General features: G+C 35.3%; 1 protein-coding gene across 1 annotated transcript in view; it reads right to left on the bottom strand.

Annotated features, from left to right (window-relative positions):
- PLEKHG1 (pleckstrin homology and RhoGEF domain containing G1) overlaps positions 1 to 23,386 on the bottom strand; it is an 85,083-nt gene that overhangs the window by 14,672 nt on the left and 47,025 nt on the right. The window contains exons 3-11 of the mRNA XM_081941337.1: positions 20,219 to 20,319; positions 15,296 to 15,365; positions 10,539 to 10,585; positions 8,981 to 9,131; positions 6,661 to 6,792; positions 5,799 to 5,981; positions 5,048 to 5,143; positions 4,214 to 4,300; positions 178 to 211 (exon numbers count right to left, since the gene is read on the bottom strand). Coding sequence (XP_081797463.1) covers positions 178 to 211; positions 4,214 to 4,300; positions 5,048 to 5,143; positions 5,799 to 5,981; positions 6,661 to 6,792; positions 8,981 to 9,131; positions 10,539 to 10,585; positions 15,296 to 15,365; positions 20,219 to 20,319 — 901 coding nt within the window. The remainder of the gene's footprint in view (positions 1 to 177; positions 212 to 4,213; positions 4,301 to 5,047; positions 5,144 to 5,798; positions 5,982 to 6,660; positions 6,793 to 8,980; positions 9,132 to 10,538; positions 10,586 to 15,295; positions 15,366 to 20,218; positions 20,320 to 23,386) is intronic.

Raw genomic sequence — 23,386 nt, 5'->3', positions numbered from 1 at the left:
TTTTAAGGGAGACATACATGTGTCTCACATAGTTATTCAACAGACCTTACATAGCCCCCAGAAACCTAGTAACAGCTAGCATCAACTATGTTCATTAAATATCTTCATCTCTCAATATTTATTTCCCATCTTTAGGAACAGAAATGCAGTTTAATTATTTAAACAAGATATACTTACAAATTGCATCCATTTCAAGAATTGCTTGCTTGGCCTGAAAAAGAAATATTGGATATTAATTATTTATTTGATTTATACCATGCCTTCCCTGCTCTTGCAGGCTTTCAAGGCTGCTAGCGAAATTTGAAATTGTGGTAGAAATATTGAATTGAATGATCAATGAGCAAAAATTGAATTATCACAAGATTAGAAAGGGATTATGAAGATCCAATTTAAATCCCTACCCAGTTATGACACTTAAAGTAATGTGATAACTTTAAGATTAATTAGATCACATTGCACTTTGGTCTAGGTCTAGGAGGAAAAGCAGAATATAATCATCATATAGATTTCTGACTCTCTGATAAACCAGAGATTAATCTTGACAAATATGTATGCCCCAACACAATATTCAACAAACCAATATGTAGTTTAGAGCGATACTTTTAGACACAAGTGAGTCAATCCCTTCCTGCCTCTTCCCCACACTCCAAATGCTTCATTCATGACTATTTTCTGACCAGTAAGTCTTATTTCTGATTTTATAGTAAAATAAGGGGGAGAGACTTCTCTGTGGGAGCACCTTCCCTCTGGAATGAGCTGCCCCCAGAGCTCTGCATAATCCCTGACCTCCAGTCCTTCCGACGCACCCTAAAAAGTTGGCTTTTCCAGCAAGCCGGCCTGGTCTGTTAATTTTAATTTTAACTTATTTTAAATGTATTGTTTTTTTACAAAAATTCAGTTTGTTTTTTTTGGAAATGGATTTAATCTTTTTTAACTTTTGAGATGTGTGTTTTTTAATGTTGTACGCCACCCTGAGTCCTTTTGGAGAAGGGCGGCATATAAATCCAAATAAACCAAACCAAACCAAACCAATATAAAGAACGACCTAGAAAGACATTGCTTTCAAGGATCAGCAGATTAAAAAGTATAAAGAATTTCTCTCTCAACCAATGATAACACGCCAAACCCAAACAAAGAAACCTGTATTTTGTTTTATCCTCTCTCTGTGTGTGTATTTAAAAAAAACATGTTGCTGGGAAAAATGCACCCTACATTGTTTTCACACGGCAAGATTGTATACAAATAAATCTGCAAGATTAAAGGAGTACTTCAACTATTGTCCACTAGGTGTAGCAAGTGTACAACCTCAAATGTAAAGACCAACCTATCACTACAGTAACTTCATAAAAACCCTTTATTATTTTTTCTACAAAAAGTTTTCTCTCAAAAATTATATGCTAACATTTGGTTTATGAAAATGATGGCATGTACCAGGTATGGGTGATCCTCTAAACACTGTAAAACTCAAAATCATCTCACAACCAACCAACTAGTCACTTAGTGGATAGTCAGAAATAATAGAAGTTATAGTCTTTTTTTTTGTTTAGGTTTTGTTATAAAGATGTACTCTCTCCTGGGTACTTATAAATTCTAGTAATACATTTTTGTCTAGATTTATTATAATATAAATATAAATGATTCTAGACAAAAGCACGTTTAAACAAATATAGTTAAATGAGAATGATGGTATATTGATGGTATAAAGATTTTTGATTTAAAATGTACAATTCAATATGAATGAAATATAAAGAATGATTTTAGTAACGCACGAAATTTATTTGTAACCAATCGACATGCTTTCTGGAAGATGTAATGAAGAATGTTTTCGTGTGTGTTCTTTGTTTAATTAAAACAATAAAATAAAATAAAAAGAAGTTATAGTCTAGTATTATCTGAAGAACCTGAGCAATTTTTATTTATTTATTTATTTTATATTTCATTTTAAATGTGACATATCAATAAATAAAATACATTAAAAAGAATAGTTTCTCACAGCACAGTTGCTTTCCACATATACGATTGCTGCCATTTAGCCAAATCTTACAGTCGTACAGCATACACACAATTATAGCTCATTATGAATTCATTTTCCGAATATATAAATGTTTTGGAATCATTAATTTCATCTCTATTGTTTCAGAGCCAGAGGTAGTGCAGTGATTAGAATGCAGTATTGCAGGACTAACCCACTGCTCACTCCAGGAGTTCAATTCTGAGCGACTCAAAATTGAGTCAGTCTTCTATTCTTCTGAGGTCAGTAAAATGCGGAGGACCAAGTTGATGGGGGCAATATGCTGATTCTGTAAACTGCTTAGGGAAGTTTGTATATCTATACAAACACATATACTTTGTATATGTGTACAAACACAGTATACTACACAGTTTGTATACTGTGAAGTGGTATATAAGTTTAAGTGCTATTGCTATTCAGTGCTTCCTCATTGTGTCCTAGGAAATACCATTTGTCAGCGAACAAAGGTGACAGCGTCTGTGTCAATATATTTGAAGTGCACAAGTAAACATTCTGCATTGATTCAATTCTGACTCCCGCTCATGAAATTCAAATACGCAGCCTGTACCAGCACCTATCTAATACTATCATTCCTTCTGAAAAGAAGTTGAGGGTTAGAATAACATTTGGAATATTTAAGATACATTGTCAAAGGCTGACTCAAATCTGTTTGAAAGACCTCAGCAAAAAAGCAGATGCCCCTTTTTAAACAAGTAGAAGGGCCTCTAATATGGAAAAGTTGTAATTATATCCAAGGTTGTGTAATCAATATGCAGATCAATTCAACAAATGAAAAAATGATTTTCAGGGAAAAGAAATGGAATCAGATCCCAGTTGTTAAGAATTTATCAACTTATCCTTTTCTTCCATCCTTAAAAAAGGATTAATTTTAAAATGTAATAATGAAGATAGGATTACTACAAAAGGTGTGTGTGTGTGTGTGTGTGTGTGTGTGTGTGTATTGGTAACTGATAAGAAATAGAAATTCATCCCTTTTCCTCCCAGATTTTGGACAAATCAGTCATTTCAGATTTTGCTATATGAACGTAGAATTTATACTTAAATCACTTTAAATCACTCTTTCATTTCTTAGAATATATCCTTCCAAGACCTGTACACTTGGCACAGTAAAAACTTATTTTTCTTGTTTGTTACCAGGAAGCATATTTTCCGTTACAGAAAACAAGATAATAATATTAAAAGAATAAATAATTTGACATGGACAAGCTTCCAAGGATTGTTCAATGTACATATTGCCAAAGTAAAGCCTCTAGACTATTTAAGTATTAGAGACAGACCCCTTGAATGAAAATGCTGCTTCTGATGTCTCAGTATTGCTCAGCTGAAATAGCAGCAGTGAAGTAAACAGAAGTCAAAGCCAAATGAAAGATAGGAGAATAGAATACAAATTGGTTTTAAAAAAGAGTAGATTTTCCTATTCTGGAGACAGAAAGTGTCCCATGAAATAATCTTTGGGTAGTTTTGTAGAAAAAATATTATTACTGATTCAGTACAGAATAACTGTACATTACTATTCAGGGATGTGGTGGCTCAGTGGCTAAGACGCTGAGCTTGATTTTTGTTATTAACAAGTTTTATTGGTTTTTACAAATTTTTTCAAGGAAAAAGGGTTAAAAAGGATATAGAAAATTTTGACAGTTACATCGTGCAGGGGAGAGCAGTCCCCCCAAATCTCGCAACTTTTACAGAAAAGAATAGAAAAACATCAACATTTGAATAGATATTAGCAGTTTTAGATTTAACACTAAGTCATCCTTCTGCCCAGTCACATGACACAGAGCAAAATACAGGTAGCCCACCCTGTTCTTCCCAGTTCATTCAAATACACATCAATATAATGTAGATCCACTATCCCTCCTTCACTATTTCAGATGCCTGCTATGATAACAAGTGGTAAAGAGGTTGAAGAATTCCAGAAATCATGCCCTCCCTGTCCTGGTCTCTGTAAATATTTTAATAATTTAATATTTTGCTCATCATAAATTAGGCAGAAGATCGATTATCATAATAAAGCAATGGAATAATATTTTCAAAGGCAAAACTGTTTGAAGTGGCCCGATCCAAGGGAATATTAAACTGATGCTATGAAAGTACTATATGTAATGACACGGCTGCACAGCTGTTTCTTCAAGAGAAAAGTAAAATGCTTTCTTTTTTAAAAAAATGATAAAAAGGTTTTACCTTAGCTGGAATTTTAGCAGGATGGTTTTCTAGAATTAATCTTTTCAAATGAAGAATCCAAAGGCGCTTATCTTGTTGTGATTTTGCCTATTTCAAAAGGGCAAGACAGTTAGAAAAAAAATTACAGCTCTTGAAATACCAGAAGGAAAAAAAAAATCAGTAAAAGTTATCGGAATGTGGAGAAGATCTGACTTCAAATTGAAAAGCTGGTTCTTTTTCCAAAACACAATTAGAATTTTCTTGTTTATCAAAACTAAAGCACAGTGTACAAGCCACAAAGTTACACACAGATCACCGCCTATCACAGACAATTTTAGGCACAACGCTAGGCTGAAAATAAATCCATATTTTTCTATCTATGATAAAAATGGATTCAACTAAGTGGTAGCCTGTAACTAATCAGTGCTGATGTAAGAAAGTTGTACAGGATGGGGTCTAACTAGTAAATTGGATGAGAGATTGCCAAACAATCTCAGGATTGCAAACTAGACAGGGAAATTTAAAATACATGTGGAAAGAAGGCAATGACAAACCATCTTTCCATATTATTGCAGGGAAACTTTATTTTTACCTTGCCTTTTATTATAAAACCTAAGTTTTATACATTAAAGTGGAATCACATATTCCTCTCCAAAAGAAGGGAAAAGAGAAAAAAGTCTAGATAATAAGGAATAGGAACTACGTGCAGCTATAAAGATAAGAATTAAATCTATGAATGTAATTATAGTGCTGCTTCATGGGATATGTAATCATGAGAAATTCAGATTTAATATTATATTTAATGAATATTTAATTATTTATTAATATATTCGGTCTACGGTGATTTTAAAATACCTGAACGGTATGCTGCATCTTGGGATTTTTATAATGGAAGACGCTGAAGCTAAGAGGTTCTTTCGGTATGACTTCTACCAGCATAAGATTGCCGCACTATAACAAAAACAAAAACCATCAGTTCCAAGAGATGCAGAAGGAAAAATCAGATTGACTCTTTTTAAAAAAAGTTAATTATGTTGTGGAATGTTTAGAAATGTACCAAGTTGGCCGAATGGGGAAAAAAGAGGCCAGGCAAAGGTAAGAAACAAACCATTAAAAGCAAAGAAAACTGATAAGCAGAGCAACTGTGGAGGGTTTTGATAACAGCTACTTGTTCAGAGTTATCCTGAGAAAGGTTCAGAAAAAAAAAGCAATAAAGGAAAAACAAAGAATTAAAAGGATGAAGTCAGAAACAGGAAGGCGGGAAAGGAAGCAGCAAATGATTTTTAAAAGCTGAAGGCTGACTAAACAATATATCCCATTCTTCATCAGACTCTATCCTTATACATATGCCAGAATGACTTTTTTAAAAAAATAAGGTCAATTGTTTTTATTTATTGTTACATTTAAATTGTTTCTATGTTTATACTATAGGAAACTTTTATTTTTCCGCCTCTGCTGAAAACTTACAGAAGAGAGGAAAAAAAGAAAACCCAAAAGCTCTATTAAAGAAACAATAAGGATTAGTGAAATATCCCACTTCCGCTCCCTTGTAGGATACACACTCATTACTCCCTTAATCTTCCCCCCAAATTGCAACCTGCCATACCAAGATATGAGCTTTATAAGTAAATGTCTCCTCTCTCTTCTTTGTAATAAGCAGCAGTTTATCAAAGAGAAACAACGTGCGTTCATTTTTGGCTCTCTGGATGCGGAAAGTTCCTTCTAGCACCAGCTCTCCATAACTCGCAAGGTCTGGGCCTTTCCAGTTCGTAAGTAAGCTTTGTATTTCCTGAAAGAGAGGGCAGGATGCAGCATATTAAAAACAGAGTGTGCTAGAATATCTTAAGATAATTATTTTCTAATCTTAACCATTACAGTTTGTTCTGATTTAGTCCTTGTTTAACAATAGTTCAGTGGGAGTTAAGACCAGTTTGCAAAGTTGTGGCTGGCATAGCTTTCCCACAGTCACATGATCTATGGGAAAGCTGGCAAGAAATCAAAAGTTGCATTTATGTGAAGTACTCTTTTAACAACCTGCACAATCCTTGCTGGAACTGTCACCTCTAAGTGGCACATCACATGTTGTCCTTAATGACTTTATTGCTTAGTGACAAAAATTCTGGTCCCAATTATTGTCATTAACTGAAGACCAGCTGTTATTATCAAGATCCCCAAAGTACAAAATAGGAATAATTAAACTTTGGGCTCTGTTTGAGGATATATTTTCTAGTCTATTGTTGAAGCAAACATTTCTATACAACTCTCATTCCGCCTTTGAAGAAGCTTATATGAATAAATCAAATTCATGTTAAATATTGCTTTGGAAATGCTTCAGCAAGTGGGCATTTTGATGTTTGAAATACTGAAAACAATAATCTTTTCAATGTGTAAAACATTTGTCCAAAGCATACGAACAAAATCCAAACAAAAGACAGAACACAGTAGATGAAGGATGCATTTTGACTCGCCTGTAATCTAACGGCATGTTCATGCTTCCTCTTCATATCATTGATATGCCATGCCACCCTCTGCATTGTATCAATGGCATCTAACACGACATCATAACCTTCCGTGTCCTTGTCAAGATGGTTTTCTATCTCCTGTTAAGAATCAATTGAAGAGTGTGTTGTTTATCTGAAAACAAGATCTGTCTAAGAAGTACAATTAATACTCTGGCTGCAGCCCATTTTTGTGGATTTACAAAACCAGATATCTCAAAAAGTCTCCTCATAGTATCCCGAAGAATTCAACTCTAACAGTGCAGACTATATAAAAAAGATTATTTAGCTCCACTTCCTGACTAGAAATCATTTGAAGTGTATAACCTTCTCAAGCCTCTCTTCCTCTCCATGCTTCTCCTGGTTTGATAGTTTTTAAGTTGGGACTCTATGGTTTTATACTGGAGATATAAATAGAAAAGTGGAGTTGCTGAAATGAAGGTGTTCTTAATAGGTCAGGAAGAAACCGATAATATTGTAGCATATGAAAGATAGAAATGGTTGTTTTATACCCCTTTGAAATCATAACAATTGTATCAAAGCAGTTTTAGCCAAGCTAGACTATATAGGAAATGTGAAATTAAATTTCATATTGGGCGTGTCTATATTCAGTGCGTTCAAACAGTAAAAGCTACAATATATTAGGACCTGAGAATTAATAATTTCTTCTAACTTTCTGGTCCTAATTCCTATTTTCCACCAAAGTCAAAACAGAATCTTGAATACACAGGGAATCAAGTAACAAGCGATTGCTATTTTGTCACACGTAAATTTAATCTCTTATCATTGACCCTGTTTAGAATGAACACTGGGATCTGCTGAGGGAACTGACAGCCATGAAACTACTGCAAATACTTAATTACAGTTGCCAGATAAGAAGTAGCTTAGTTGGCTGGGAAAATGTTATAATTATCTGTTGGGTAGGCTCAAAAAATGCTTAAACACAATAATGTTTCCTTTGATATCACTGATCTTAGCGAGACACAACAAGCATGCCAGCTTATGTAAAGTATGCGACTTTACATAAAGCTGAACACAGATCAATAGACCATTTTATGTGAGAAATATCCTTGTTATGCAATCCTTGGTGGGAAGCATCAAGGAGATGATTTATTTTGCCTTCAGTTAACTGCTCTTCACAGATAATAGATTGTGTTTTAATTCGTAAATCCTTTAATAATGTACAGACATGCCTTAGAGTAGCTATGTACATATTTTCAGGTCAAGGGCACCAATTAGCCCTTGAATAGTTGAGCCAAGCTATGCTGCAGAAAATGGGAGGAACCTAAACAAAATATCATTTGTTTTTAATTTAATTAATTAAAAGCAGTTTTACATCCTTAGTTCTTATTACTTTATTTCAATCTTTCTGAGTTAAAAGTAGCAGTCTGGAGACAGTATTATGAGGACATGCCTATGGCCTTGAGGCTGCAGTTATCACTTCATCACTCAGTGGCATTATACTGACAGCTTCCTGGATCGTATTTATGGACATTCGAAATGAATCAGTCATTTAATATTTGGATGCAGTTTTCTTGCATTTAAATCCTGGCTATGAAACTTAGTGGGATAATTACATTGAGAATTAGGCATGGCCGATATTGGAAATGTATACACCCTCTTCAAATGTACACTTCTGGGGTTTGAGTTATACTTAATTTCTTAATAGGAAGCATATGATAAAAGAATTAAAAATAACCCCCGATTTTGAAACAAATGTTTCAATGGTAAACTGAAGGGGTAATCAACATATATGCCAAAGACATTGTTCTTTGAATGCGTACTCACATGCTTTAAGGCAGAGAAATACACTTTTAGACTATATGTTACTATTTACAATAATTTTTTCAATGAGAATCTCCCAAGCTACTGCAAAGAAACAGAATGGAATACTATGTAAGCAACTAAAATAATGGTAATGAAATCAAAATATTTGTTTACTCTTTTATTTCAGGAGCTCTCAGATGTTATGTGGAACTCTTTGTACAAGGCTTAAGGACACTGTAAACACACCAGTCACTCAGCATGAGCTGAGGTTACAAACATTGTGAGTAAATGACGCAGACCACACTGGGACTTTCAGAAAACTCAGGCAACAGGGGGTAAAAAAAGTGGAAGTGAGCAGTACAAATTCAGCACGTTATAGATCAGAGTTTGTTTGGTTTTTTCCTGTGTGAAATAAAAGTGGCCAATTTAAAGACAGTTCTTTAAAAGTAATAAATGTATAACTTAGCCTTTGCAGGTTGAATAGAGCGTAGACAAAAGTTCATTGACAAAGCGTTTTACTTACATGCAAAAGTAAATGATATTTCAGTATTCTTTGAACAGGCTTTAAAAGATAGGATCCCAAAGGGAGAGAATGTTGTAAAGCTTCCTGTCTTTCTCTGAAAAACTTGGCTAGGGACTTGTTTCTCATGCATTCGGTGAGTACAGCCACTGACCTGTAAAGCATACAAACACAGCTTTCAGAACATTGTTAACCTGTTAATTATGCAGAAAACCACCAATTCAACTGACATGTTTGCTTATTTGCTATTCAGCCTGACAGTTCAGCAGTTTATAAGCTAGATGGATTTGGGGCAGTCTACATATCTGAACAGGGACTTTTCTCCCCTAAAATTGTTTTCTGTTTAGAATGGATTTTAAAGAAAAAAAGTTATTAGATTTGTTTAATGAAAAGAACTATTAGATTCCACCATAGCATTTCTGAATCACATCAGGGGGGAATCACCACCCCATTCCAATGCTTCTCTCTTTTGGGGAAAATGGGGCAGAAACCTTTTTTTAAAAAGCCTGTAGAAGCAAATCAATACAAGAATCTTACTTTTTCCCTCCTTTTTATTTGCCTCACACAAACGCTGTCTATCATCTTCCGTACACAAGCTTAATTCATACTTGTTGAAGGACAAGGAAATTAGGAAGACATTTTAAAGATGGAAAGTCCCATACAATTATAAGATATTGACCTAAGAAGCCACCATAGTTGAACCAAACAATATCTAACAGAAATGCTACTTTAAAGATTCCTCCTATCTGCCACAATGCATTCTCATCATTCATCATTTAGTTATTTGTTTACTTACTTATCCACTCATTAAATTTATATAACCAACCACTTCATATACATGACTCTGGTTGGCTTATAGAGTGAACATAGCAAAGAATTAAAACATATATAAACAAACATAACAAAATCCATTAAAAACAAATTAAAACAATTAACTATTAACTAGAGAGCATAAAATGCAGGTGAATGCCAAGCAACAGCTTATGAACAATTGTGTCAAAACTTAGGAAATAACCCTACAAATATTTCATTATTACTATATGTAATAAGTATATCAATCTTGCTTAACTTCTTGTACTCATAATAATGGCTTAGCATATTTGTATGTTCAGACATCATTATGAAAAGGAGCATCCATTTTCTTTACAATCCCCCCCCCATACTTTCCATAAATTTTCCTTAAATTTTACGAGATTAATTCTGATTAAGTGATCATTTCAAATTTTAGGCAATGTAAAAAGGTAATATTCATTTGGCTTTTTCAGACTTTGAATTCCAATGTAAAAAGGTATATCCATGGGTCCATAAATGTTCCACCTCTCTGGTCCTCCTTAAACCAAGGACATCTTTTCTAAGGATTCTTCAGCAACTATAGAAGGAAAAGTATGAAAGCATAGGCCTATGCTATATACCCAGATCCATGCACCTGTTTGCCTTCAGTTTCAAAGTGCTCTAAAGCCCTAACAAATATTATCTTTTGAAAATATACAATGGGAAACAGAGTGATATAGAGACAGACTGACAGACAGACAGACACACGCACACACAAAGTTGCTCCTACCTTGGATAATTGGTACAATACTGTGTATATATGTGGAAATCTTCACTCTGTACATAAACAAATTGAAAGATTTATTTAGAACCTGGAAACATCTATTTGACAGAAGGTCCACAGAAAAATAAGATAACATGACTAACTAGATTTAATTTGAACCAGCCAGAAATCAATCAGTAATGAGCACAGAAGGCAGTACATTGACATAATAAAATGATATTGGCCAGTCCCAGAGATTAAGTATGTTTTCAAAGCCAATCCATTCCATTCCAAAATGAGTGACTGAAGGCTTTCACCCATCCATTTATCCCAATAAAAAAGTAAATGAGAGATGGTTTTCAGCTACAAATAAAACATCCCACCAACCTATTAGATTATTTTTTTTAAAACAGTGACGTACTCTGACCTCCATAAGGATCATATAATTTAGAATACAGTATCTTTTATAAAGAATGTTTTACATCCTTGCAACTTGAAGAAAGCCCTTGGGAAAGGAAAACTACATACAATTTTATTTAACTTTTAGGTAACAATTAAATTACATTAACTTAAAATTTTACGTAACAATTTTATGTAAAATATATAGATGATCAAAAGCATTATTCCTGTACAGATTCTCTTAAACCAATTCCTCAAAAATCCTCAGGTTAATTAACACTAGCGCATCTAGATGTCTTCTTTTAGTACAACCATCTGTAGCCAATGTGCATTAACAGAGAGATTACAATATTCATGATGACAGCTTTGACAGAAATTCCATTCATGGTTGCATCTGGAAAAGGTGCTACCAAGTGCTGTTCGCCTTACCCTTGTTTATGTAGATATGTGGCTGTAGATGTGTTTTAATGGACTAAATTACTTTAAATTGTGTAAACTAGTCAAAACTGATTGGGGAACAGTGGCTAAACAGAAGGAGAAACATTCATGGAACATTATTCAATATGCAACAATATCTGAGCATGTATAGCATGCCTATCTTTTTTTGCATAGTGTTTCAGAGTTACCATATTTTTCAGAGTATAAGATGCACTGGAGTATAAGACGCAGCAAGGTTTTGAAGAGGAAATTTTTTTAAAAAAGTTTTTGCACTCTGCAAACCTCCCCAAAACGGCCTGTTTTTTGCAAAAACAGCCCCATCCCCCCCCCAAAGGCATGAATAGCCTTTAGGGAGCTTGTAGAGTGTTCCTGGGGGGGGGCAAAAACGAGCAAAAAATGGCCCATTTTTCATGAAAACGGGCCTGTTTTTCATTTTAAAAAAGGGTATGGATAGCCTTTAGGAAGCTTATAAAGTGCTCGGGGGGGGGGGAATTGAGCAAAAAATGGGCCATTTCTTGCTCATTTCTGCTCTTCCCTGCCCCCAGGAGCTTTCTAAAAGCTTCCTAGAGGCTATGCACAGCAATGTTGGTGAAGGGGGTGAGGTTTTGGGAGGCAAAAAATGCTGTATTCAGTGTATAAGACGCACCCAGATTTTCAGCCTCTTTTTTGAGGGAAAAAGGTGCGCCTTATACTCCTAAAAATATGGTAATAAAAAACACTATTCAGCTCAAAAAGCTGTCTTAATCTGTGACCATCCCACCTAATAATTTTTTAAAATTCCATATAGCCACTGCTTATATTTTATCTTTGGGTTTAAACTTCAAATTCATGTATCTGCCCTCATTGGCATGAAACATAATAAGCTTACATCACAGCCTACATATAATGCTTTGAACTAACAACTACTGTAGAAATCTACTGCCTGCAATGAAGTAGTAATCACGTTAACCATAATTTGAAACAGAGACATTACACCCTGTTATTATAGCTGTTAGAATCATTTCAGTTATTTCATATATGAAGTTGGGGATTTCTTCAGTATCATCCAAATGAAATGTTCATTGCTGAAGTCACGCCCAATCTGTACATAAGTAAGCATTTATGAGCAAAAGGCAGAAAATATCTACTTCACTATATAAGCATGCTGAATATTCACAAACACTGGCTGTGAATGGTCTTTTAAAAAAACATTCATTTTAAAAATTGTTACACCCTTTTGTTAATTGTGAATTTTTTAAAAAAAATCTCATACTTTATCAAACTGGAAGGAGGTTTTAAAAAATTAAGAAATGATCTCAACTAGTCTGATATACATCAATAAAAATCAATCAATAATAGCTGACATTCAATATTACACAGCCACATTTCTACTCCTATAACACATTTCTTGCAAACCATATCGGCAAATTACATCTATTTATTTATTTGATTTGATTTGTCAATCATTTACAAGATAATAGGCATAAGAATAAGCATGAATTTGAATGAAATGGGTACAAATAAATTGGGACAGTAGGACAGGGACGGTACACAATGGTGTACTTATGCACTCCCCTTATAGACCTCTTAGAAATGGGGTGAGGTTATCTTTGAAACTGCACCAGAAGGAGCAGATTTGAGGATCATACAAAAGGAGAGAAGATGAATTTGTTCCCCTGATTTTAAAATGCTGTGGTTTTTTAGGATTTTAAGCTATCAGTTCTTTTGTAAAGCGTTTAGCCTGCAAACTGCTTGTTTTCAATTGTTGCAACCATCCCATTACTAATACTTGGCATTTCTGAATGAGCCACTGTTAAAAATTAAAAAATGGAAAGTGACTCTGTCCAGAAGTATCCATAAACAAGAACCTTTGGCCTTGCTGCCCAACATTTGATGATCTCTGGCACCAGCTGTGTGAGACTTTTGTTCACTATGCTGTCAGTATTCCTTTTCCATGTAATCATCAAATATCGAATATAACATAATACCCAATAGCGCTGGGATTTGCACCACTGCCAAGGGTGGGTGTATCAGAATAAAGCATTTACCGCAAGCAGGCAGTGCTAATAGGAGGTAGCAGTAAAGTGTTGGAAAACAAATTAGTAGACCATATGGCCGTCTTCTGGCATCCGTACCAGTGTTAAGATTCAGTTATCAAGTCAATTGGAATTCACAAAACTCACAAAATGAAAGAGAAAATCATCTTCGTGTGACTCAAACAAAGTAAAATATTTGTGTGCTGCCCCCTTTTAAATCAGATATTCACCATGTAGCTGTACTGATGCAACCTTGAAATAGTATTTTGTTGCACAAACTTAACCTAATAAGCTGTACTTTGACTATTCACAACCATTGCAATGTAGTGCTTTTACTGTATTTACAGCCCTTACCTTGCAAATTATAAAAGGAAGGAGGCTATAAGTCAGGGTAAAAGAATACCGAGTTCAGATTGCTGAACAAAGTTGCCAACCTTTGAATTAAAAGATATTTATGGGTTCATTAAAACCTGCACTTCTAGTTTTACTTTCATATATTCCTGAATACAGTACCTAAAAGGGCTTCTTTGATGTTCAGGGTGAACTGAGTAATATGGACAGTGGCCAACAGACAGCCATAAATCTGCAGCCCTCAACTCATGCAAGCCTTAGCAAAATGCAGTACTTAAAACAAGAAAGCTACTAACTACAAATCAACATTTATTTTTAGATATAAATATGTCTGGCCAATAGAAACTACTGTGTGAAGCTTAAAAACTCCCTTTGTCAAGGGAAGATAGAGGAGAGGATGACTAGCCAAATTGCCTACACTTGCCTATTTTCAACATTTCCCCTCTGGTGACCAGCTGAAAGGACAAAGCTGTCCTCTTATTTCTAAACATAAACATATCAAAGACTGAGGACCAATTTTATGCAAGAGTCAAAGATTTCCCAACACAAAATCTAGACTGCTGCTTCTGTAATGCACAGGGTCATTGCCTTAAACACATTTGTCAGCCTTACCAGACTAGGAGAGACAGAAGAAAGTAAAAAGCAATAAGAAAGAAAGAAAGAAAGAAAGAAAGAAAGAAAGAAAGAAAGAAAGAAAGAAAGAGAGAGACAGGCAGGCAGGCAGGCAGGCAGACAGGCAGACAGGCAGACAGACACCAAACATGAACTCTATTCAAACTACTACTGGATTTTGACAAGCAAAGTCAATAGGGAAAGCCAGATTCAACATCTAGTAATATTCATTTTTATATTTGCAAAATACTACGAAGAGATCTAGTAGGTAAGGAAAAGAAAAGAAACAGCAAAGTTGGGGTGAATAGGAACTAGTACTGATTTTAAGCTGTTTGATATCCTCCCCGTTCCATTTTTAATCTTTTATATAATGTTTATGTATGCAGTAACATTAATCCAAATAACTTTTTAAGAATAAAAAAATGGAGTTGCCAAACATAATTAGTCAGTAACTTTGCACGGTATGGCTCACTGAGATGATGTTAAATATTTTATCAGTCTACAAAAAGAAAAAGATAACTAATGAGAAAAATATTTAAGATGTTCATATCTAAAAGAACGAAATATATATATAAAGTTTTAGCAAAAAGAGATGAATCAGTTATTTTTATCAAATATGCACATATTTAAAAATCAAATAATTCAAAAAAGAGATGTGTTTTACCTAAACTCTCATCCATTCTAATAGATTTGTAAGAGCCAATTCAAATAAGACTAGGGCCAAAGTAAAATTAAATAATGGCTTAAGCTTGGAATATTTTCATATTGTTTCCCCAATTCAGGAAAATTTAGTGGAAAGGTAATATAAGCTAAGTCCATACAGTAATTTGTAAAAAAAAAAGATTTGTATCCTATGACTTATTTGTTATAGGCATTTGGGAACTGATGGAATGATCTTCCATTTATATACTCTGAGAATGCAAAATACTGAAGATCTTACTAACATCAAAAGATAATATAATCACTTACCTTAGAAACAAAGCATTCTGCAATAGCTACAGGATCATTTTCACAGTTTTCCAAATCTTGCAGAAGTTCACTGGTTAAAAAAAGAGCAATACTGCAATTATTATCATCATATGCCAATATATACTGCCTACAGTTAAAATTGGCACTGCATTTAAGATTCTAGCATAATTCATTGTGTTCCCTACTATAATGCTAAAAAGTAATTTGAGGTTTCTTATCAGTTTTTCTTTTTATAATTCCATTAATGATGTGAATAAATGTCTGTTTGGCTTGTTTGCATTACTGTTTCCCTACTTCAGCTTATAAGGATTTTAAAAAGCAACTACTGGCTCTGTTTTACAATGATTGTAAAAACATGTACATATACAACACATGTGCATCATTGCAATACTGCCTCCTCCCACAATGCCAATATACATTTTTCTGCATCTCTTTAGCTCTTAAGGATTTTTCGCTGCTTAATACTAGGAAACAGAAAGCGAAATGATACACAGCTTCCTGCAGCACATGCAAAACTGTTTTGTAATAAATAGGCTGCATGTGTGTCTTTTTGCCTACTAGCTCTGAATGGTTCTCAAGTGGATTCACATGTATTAAGCCTTGGTTTGTTTGAACACAATTTGTTAAATACATTACAATAGGCTACATGTCAGCATTCTGAGTAACGCATCCAAAGAAATCAGAACTCCGAGGCAGGCAGGCAGGCCCCTCAAAGAACATGTTTATTGGATACATCATATCGGCCCAGCTAGTGAAAACCAACTCCGAAGTGTCCCTTTGTCAATAGCATAATTAAAAGAGTTTTTGTATCACGCTAAGGGAAACCAAACCAAACACATTATAGGTTCACTCAATATATGAATCCACTTTTCATTCATCCATATAATGCTATTCTGTACTCAGGGATGTACAGAAGCCCTTCAAATCAGGTAACAGACATTTATACCAACTTACTAACTGGTTTCCTTTTTAAACAACATTTGGTATGTTGGATTTGGCTACACTGAACACATTTCAGCTCACAAGCACCATAACACTTTTTGCTGTCTATGCTGCAATACTGTATGTTCAAATTGCTCTTTCCTTTGAAAATACAGTACTTTTGTTTTAACTTAGGAAAGTGGAAAATTAAATTGAAATCATAAATTTGTAGTTTTGAGATTCTGAAGATAGTTAGGATGCTATAGCCTCCTGGATAGTTTCCGTATCATCACTTTATCTGTGAATAAGCTACCAATTACAATTTGATCTGATGTATGTTGGAAGCTCAAATATGGCTCACTATTCATTTAGCATGTACAGGCTTGTTTCTTTCAAGCTCAGCTACTCATGCTATGTATCAGTTAACCTTTGTCTCCAGCATCTAGTTTGCTGTTTTGCATTTGTGCAAAATATGTACTGATATGTATGTTTATATGAGGGTACCAAAGTAATCTGAGCTGGCAACTGGAAATAAAGAAACAATGTAAAAAACTTTTTAATCTACTGTAATCCTCCCAATTATTTCCTAACATATGAAGATATATGTGATTCTGAGAAGCTGATACTTGATTGTTATAGCACACTGACTACAAGATTTGTATGAATAACAGGTAGGAAATGGACAATATATTTGTCTTGTGTGTTGCTACACAACTGTTTTCATGATATGGCAGGACTGATAGATTCACAAGGGTTCTCATTACTGTAGTTAATTCTACTTCTACCTTTAATTATGACATGCTCAGTTTAACTCCCATGCTTGGTGACCAGTTCTCTAAGGTCTTTACATTCACCCAATTATGACACAGTTGCACAGTATGATGTAACTGTGATGTAACTAACTATGAAGAAGCATTGCTAATATTAGTTTTTATGATACATCTAGATTCCCAAGTCAGCCAACTTCACTGTGGCAGAATAAATGAAAAAAAATCTCTTCCATTTTCCAAGCAGAATATTAGCTACACAAATAAAATGAAAAATAGCTAATGTTCCAGTTTTGATTTTAAAAAAGCTACTCCTCCCAAAAGGGGAAATAGGAAATGAGGCAGTATCTAAAATGGGTCCCATAGATCCCACAGATTTCTATTGAAAAGCATACCTGGCCAAAAGGTTTGAGCTAAGATTTATTATTATTATTATTATGACAAGTGGTTCATGAAATAATTCAAGTGGCAAATAAATACTTAATTTTAAATTAAATATTTTGGAGCTAAGTTTAATAAGCCTTTACAAATGGAAAGGTGATGAAAAGCAGACACAATGCAGCTATTACAGCTGCCTAATTTGCTTTAAGAGGTGAAGTTTAATTCTTTATATAAAATTATTTGAGATATTGTTGAAAATGGTTTCCCTGAGGTGACATACAGATTAAAATGCGATAAAAGTTATAGATAATTTTAATATTCTGGCAATAGATAAAAAGCGTATTTAGCAGGCAATTAAAGTATGTTCTTTATTTTAAACTTAACAGCAAAAATGGGTGGGACTCCCTATCTCCCACCATTTCTGTCCATCTCTCTTGCTCTCACAGAATGACCAGGCATCAGGTCAATTCCCTGAAGCTATATAATTTGATGAGACCTGGGGGGTATAAATTTCTGTGGCAATAATTAGGAATGATTTCTGCCTGCCTGCCCACTGCTGTCCTTCAGAAGTTCAGATGACTCTGGCTTTTAGCTAGCTAGAAGGATTTAACATCCAGTTTTTATATCTACAAAAGTAAAAATAAGGGCACATCTGAATGAGTTCATATTATATGAATTATAGAGCTGATGAGGTAGGATCTCATCATCTAGCACAACTTTTGTTCCTTCCCAAAGTTTTCAAGAATTTCAACCTGCATGATTTTAATATGATAGGAGAAGGAATCATTTAAATACATGGAAAGGATCCATACAAATAAAATTCACAATTTCATAATTCATTTTAATTCATTTTAATTTTAACTCAATTTAAATTAAATGTTTGCTTTGTTACAGCCATTTAGAGGTCCTACTCCCATTTTCAATCTGGAATAGTCTGAAAATGATTGTATACCGGTATATACAACCAAACTCTAAAATAGTATTTAATCACTCCAAGAAGTAGTTTATCTTTGCTTTAGTTCAGGGGTGTCAAACTCATGTCATCACAGTGGCTTCATGTGATATTTCGGGACTTTTCCCCCCTTCGCTAAACTGGATATGGGCACGGCCAGTGCGTGACACATCCAGCCCATGCACCAGGAGTTTGACAGCCCTGCTTTAGTTCCTTCAAAACCAAATCAGCTGAAATATCAAAGTCATTATCAAAGGTATGCAAAGGCAAAATATGTTCCACAATCCAGTCCAGATGTGACGAGGACAAATATCCTTGATGCCCAGTATACGTTTTCTTAATAGGGCTGTGGGTGATTTACTAAAATAGATATAAACTCTCCAGCTGCCATTTGCAAATACCCAAACTTCAAATTTGAGTTTAGAAGGATCTTTGCAGCTTCAATGAAAGCAAAACATGTTTTAATAAATGGAGATAACCTCTCTGAAATAGGCCCATTTTGTAGCATAATTAAGTGACAGGCATAAAAGAATCTGAAACTGCAAAATACCCAAGTCCTTCCCAGTACTTTGCACAAATTTTCTAGAAGCATTGCCTTTGATGATTTTGTGGCAAGACAACATTCAGAAAAGGAGCAGATATGTTCCTAAACATTCACTGACATGTGGTTCTGTTTATTCCAATATCTGGCCATGCACAGGTCAGTCTCAAAATTAAACTGCCATGTTTCCCCGAAAATACGACAGGGTCTTATTTTCTTTTTACCTACAAAATATGGCTTGGGCGTTATTATGGGGGGAAGGTTTATTGTTTTGGGGTTGTCGGGCAGCTGCTCTCTTGCGAGCTGGCTCCCAAAGAGCCAGGCACAGCCTCATGGGCGAATGGCTGTGTTGCGCTGCTGAAGCAACCACGTTCATGAGCAGCCACCTGGCAAACCCCCTTTGCAGCCGGAAACAGCACCATTCACTGACCTAGGGGTATCGCCAAGCCGTGTGAGTGACCAGTGCCTGGCTCAGTAATGAAAGCTGGGCCATGCATCGTGAGGCTGGGAGGTGGGTGAGCGAGAGCAGAACAGCTGCTCATGCAACCCCCCTCTCCAGGCATGCAGAGCGCCATTCACTGGCATTTGGAAGGTGCCAAGCCACGGGAGCCGGGCGGCAGCAAACAGGCACTCATGCAGCTTGGCGATACCCCTATGTCAGTGAATGGTGCTGTGCCCGGCCGGCTGCAAAGGGGGTTTGCCGGATGGCTGCTCGTGAGTGTGGTCACTTCATGGCTGTTGTGTTGTGCTGCTGCGACAGCGCAACACATCCATTCGCCCATGACGCTGTGCCCGCCTCTTTGGAAGCCCACTTGCAAGAGAGCAGCCTCCCGGCAACCCCCTTCAGCTGGCCACAGCGCTGCTCACCAACCTAGCGGTATCCCGAAGGTGCCAAGCAACGCGATCACCTTTGCCTCCCCCCAGGTTCCCGCGGCTTGACACCTTTGGGATACTGCTAGTTTGGTGAGCAGCGCTCTGCCTGGCTGGAGGTGGGGGGTTGTCCAGGGGGCTTATATGCAGGGGGGCTTATATTTTTGCCCACCAGAAAAATGTGGCATGGCTGTATTATGAGGACATGTTGTATTTTCGGGGAAACACGGTAACAACATTTTAAATCACTAACAATATGAAGGAATGTCACAAGGAGACACGATACAGCTATGGAAATGTCTTTTATCACCCTTTTTTACCCTCACTCTGAAGATTATAATACTGTTAATCTGTTTCAAGTACTGCCCTCCCCAGTTTTCTTTATTCATTTTGTTCAACTTTCATCCTTTAATCTTCCTGGAAAGGAAAAAAAACAGGAAAGGCTTTAATGTGTCATTTCTACATATGCTTTCACTTTAATATTTACTTACCTATTGAAATGATAAATATCTTTTATGTTTCCAAACAAAGCCGATCGCTCCTCTGTACCCAAAGACAGCTTGGATTGGTCAGTGATACAATCAAGGTAATCCTATGAAATAAATGAAAAGGGTGCCTTAATGTTGCCTGCTCTTTTCTTCCCCAGAAAATGAAGCTACCTTTAACTGTGTAAAATGAGTCTCTGCCAGATCAATTTCACTCTATATTACTGTAATCCCTTCAGTGAGTCCATCCCGAACAGGCCTTCTATTATGGGAGATAACAATACTTTATCTGTTCACCAATACGAAAGAAATGCTCTCAAAGACTGAACATACTGTGCTGCTAAGACTATACCCTGTATGTTTTTCAAGTTGCAAATGTATTCGGATTTCACCCCTAGTGACAGCTTAATCATCTCCTTTAAATACCCAATAAAATCAATGACATCTTCCTATAGTAATTCTCCCCCCCCCATGTTATGAAACATACCTGGGTTTCATAAAACTTAAGCAGATTTCTGGTGAAAATGTAATTATTTCAGAGCTAGCAAATTAATGTTTTTAATGTTTCAAAAACGCAACATAAATGTAATTATTGTCAACTTGTAAAGAACAGAATATTCAACTGTCTATTTAGCTCTCTAGTTACACATAATGTATAATATGATATACTAGAATATATTCTTGGGAATTTGTTTGCATGAACAGGTGCAAAGTATATGAACATAGAGACTGCATTTGGGGAGAGATGAATAAGAACTATAAATGAATCAAGAAGTAGAACTCTATCTCACTATACTGTTTTTATAACCTCTTTGATTAAAAGTAACATTTCCTTAAAATTAAGTTCACCTCCTGGGGATTTCATGAACTCATTCATTTTCTTGGTAGAAGTATGGAAGTGATTTGCCATTGCCTTTTTCATCAAGTCCAACCTGCAGTTTTGGTATTACCATCTAATTTTTCATCAGTTTCGACATGTTTAGTTTTCAAGACCAGATAACATCAGTCATATACCACAGAGAGCAACGAAGTTCCTGCAGCAAAACTACCCTACACTCTTAAACATCTTTAGAATATTTAATAAAGCAGGACTTTTGGAATGGTTTTCTCATATTCTGGGAAAGAAATTGGTAGTTTGCAAAATATTATAAGCCCAGAAGATCTGCACAGTTTTTCTTTTACCAAGAAAATGGATAGCTACTTTCCTAGCATATCAAAAAGTGGCTAGGGAAATCAAGAAATCATTTCCTAATTCAGCTAAAAATAATTGAGTTCTAAAGTAAACATATCCACTTGCCAAGATTTCTGAATCCTTTCAATACATTTGGTTAAAGAACACTCAGTGAAAATCCTGCTTTTCTGATTGCGAGTATCTGCCAAGGTAGCAATAGCACTTAGACTTACATACCACTCCATAGTACTTTACAGCACTCTCTAAGGCTAAGCTGTTTACAGAGTCAGCATATTGCTCTCAACAATCTGACTCCTCATTTTACCCACCTCGGAAGGGTTGAAGGCTGAGTCAACCTTGAGCCGGTCAGGACTGAACTCTTGGCAGTGGGCAGTTTGCCTGCAATATTGCATTCCAATCCCTGTGCCACCACGGCATTAGCATGAGTCTTGACAAGTAGATTTCCAAAACTTTTACACTGTTCTTTTATGGTCTCTGCTTCCTGCTTTTTCAGTCTGAGTACCCAACTTCAATATTTCTACTTGCATTCTACTCTACCAACAGTTTCAAACAGCAAACTCCATGAATATGTCTATGCAGTTTTCCTGCCAACAATGTGAAAAGGGTTTGCTGCTGTCTTTCCAAACCTACATTTTAACAGCCATACGTTGCCACCTGTTGAAACATCAAGACTTTTCATACATGGAAGCAAGCTACAATAGTGCAACTTTTAGCTCAATAACTGGACATGAGGATTCTTATCCAATTATTGCTAGATAACTGTCATACATCAATTCTCCCTGTAAAATAACTGTTTTGTCTGTTTTCCTCATTAAACTATAATTTTACTTGCAGTTAAGAAAAAAGGTGACCTTAGGTAAATGTAATTATATATCTACATACTGGAGGGTTTTAACAATTAAGGTCCATGGCATCTAAATGCTACAGTGTACACCTTTACTTTTCATTTCCATTACATTATCTTATGACCTCATTCTTAAGATCTGTCCTCTTAAAATATGTTATTGTATTAAGTCACTGTAACAATATCCCCAGGGTTTCCTGAAACTTCCCAGTGACCTTTTGTTTTTATTCACAAGTTGCCTTGTAGCAAAGATTTAAGAAACTTCATAAAGGAGAAACTATTGCTACATATACAAACATACCCAGAATCTGAGTCAGTGAGTGGAAAAATAAGCTAATAACAATGCTAGATCTTTCCAAATTTGAAATACAATACAAATTTGGTTCTACCAGCATGAAATAAGCTTGCTCTAAAAACCAAAATAGAGAGCTTCAACTATTGATAAGCATAATAAGACTTTTTAAATGGTACTTTATAAAGGAATTCATAATTCTCTTTCCTCACATTAGTCCCAATTTGAAGGCAGTTTGTAATCATGCCTATCAAGAAACTGAAACTAATCATTTGGACCAAATATCCAATTTTACTGACAAGGTTTTATTTTTAATTCAATATTGTCAAGTTCTGCTTTTTATTTCTGGGGCATTTTATGTTTTTCATTCTATTCATTTAAGAGTTTAACAACTGCTTCCAGAGGAAAAGATACAGAACTGTGTGAAAGCAAAGATAGTTTACTATAAAAAAATGAAGTATCAGAAAACACAGATTGCTCTATTCTTTACGTAAAACAAAGAAACAGAAACTGTATTGTACTATATTGAAACTGGACTGCAGATAATGATCACTCAAGTATGACAATAAGAAATCCATCAAAATGTAAATTGGATTTTGGCATGGCTAACCTAATTTTTCTAATAGGATTTGGAAACAAAGGTGCTGAACTATTTTACTTGAATTCTGTCTGTTTGCAAATCATGGTACAGAACTTGCCAATAAAATAAGGTCAACCTAACACTACTAGACCTTTCCTCAGATTACTATCAAAATTTACAATGCAAAATTAAATATTGTTCAGTTTCTGGGAAAGAGGCCTGTGTAAATGAGGATGCCGCTGCTTCTCCTTCTAAAACATTGTTAA

The sequence above is a fragment of the Natrix helvetica genome, assembly GCF_964273705.1.
Source record: "Natrix helvetica genome assembly, chromosome: 2".
NCBI classification, from domain to species: Eukaryota; Metazoa; Chordata; class Lepidosauria; order Squamata; family Natricidae; genus Natrix; species Natrix helvetica.
This window is presented reverse-complemented; position numbering and strand designations above follow the sequence as displayed.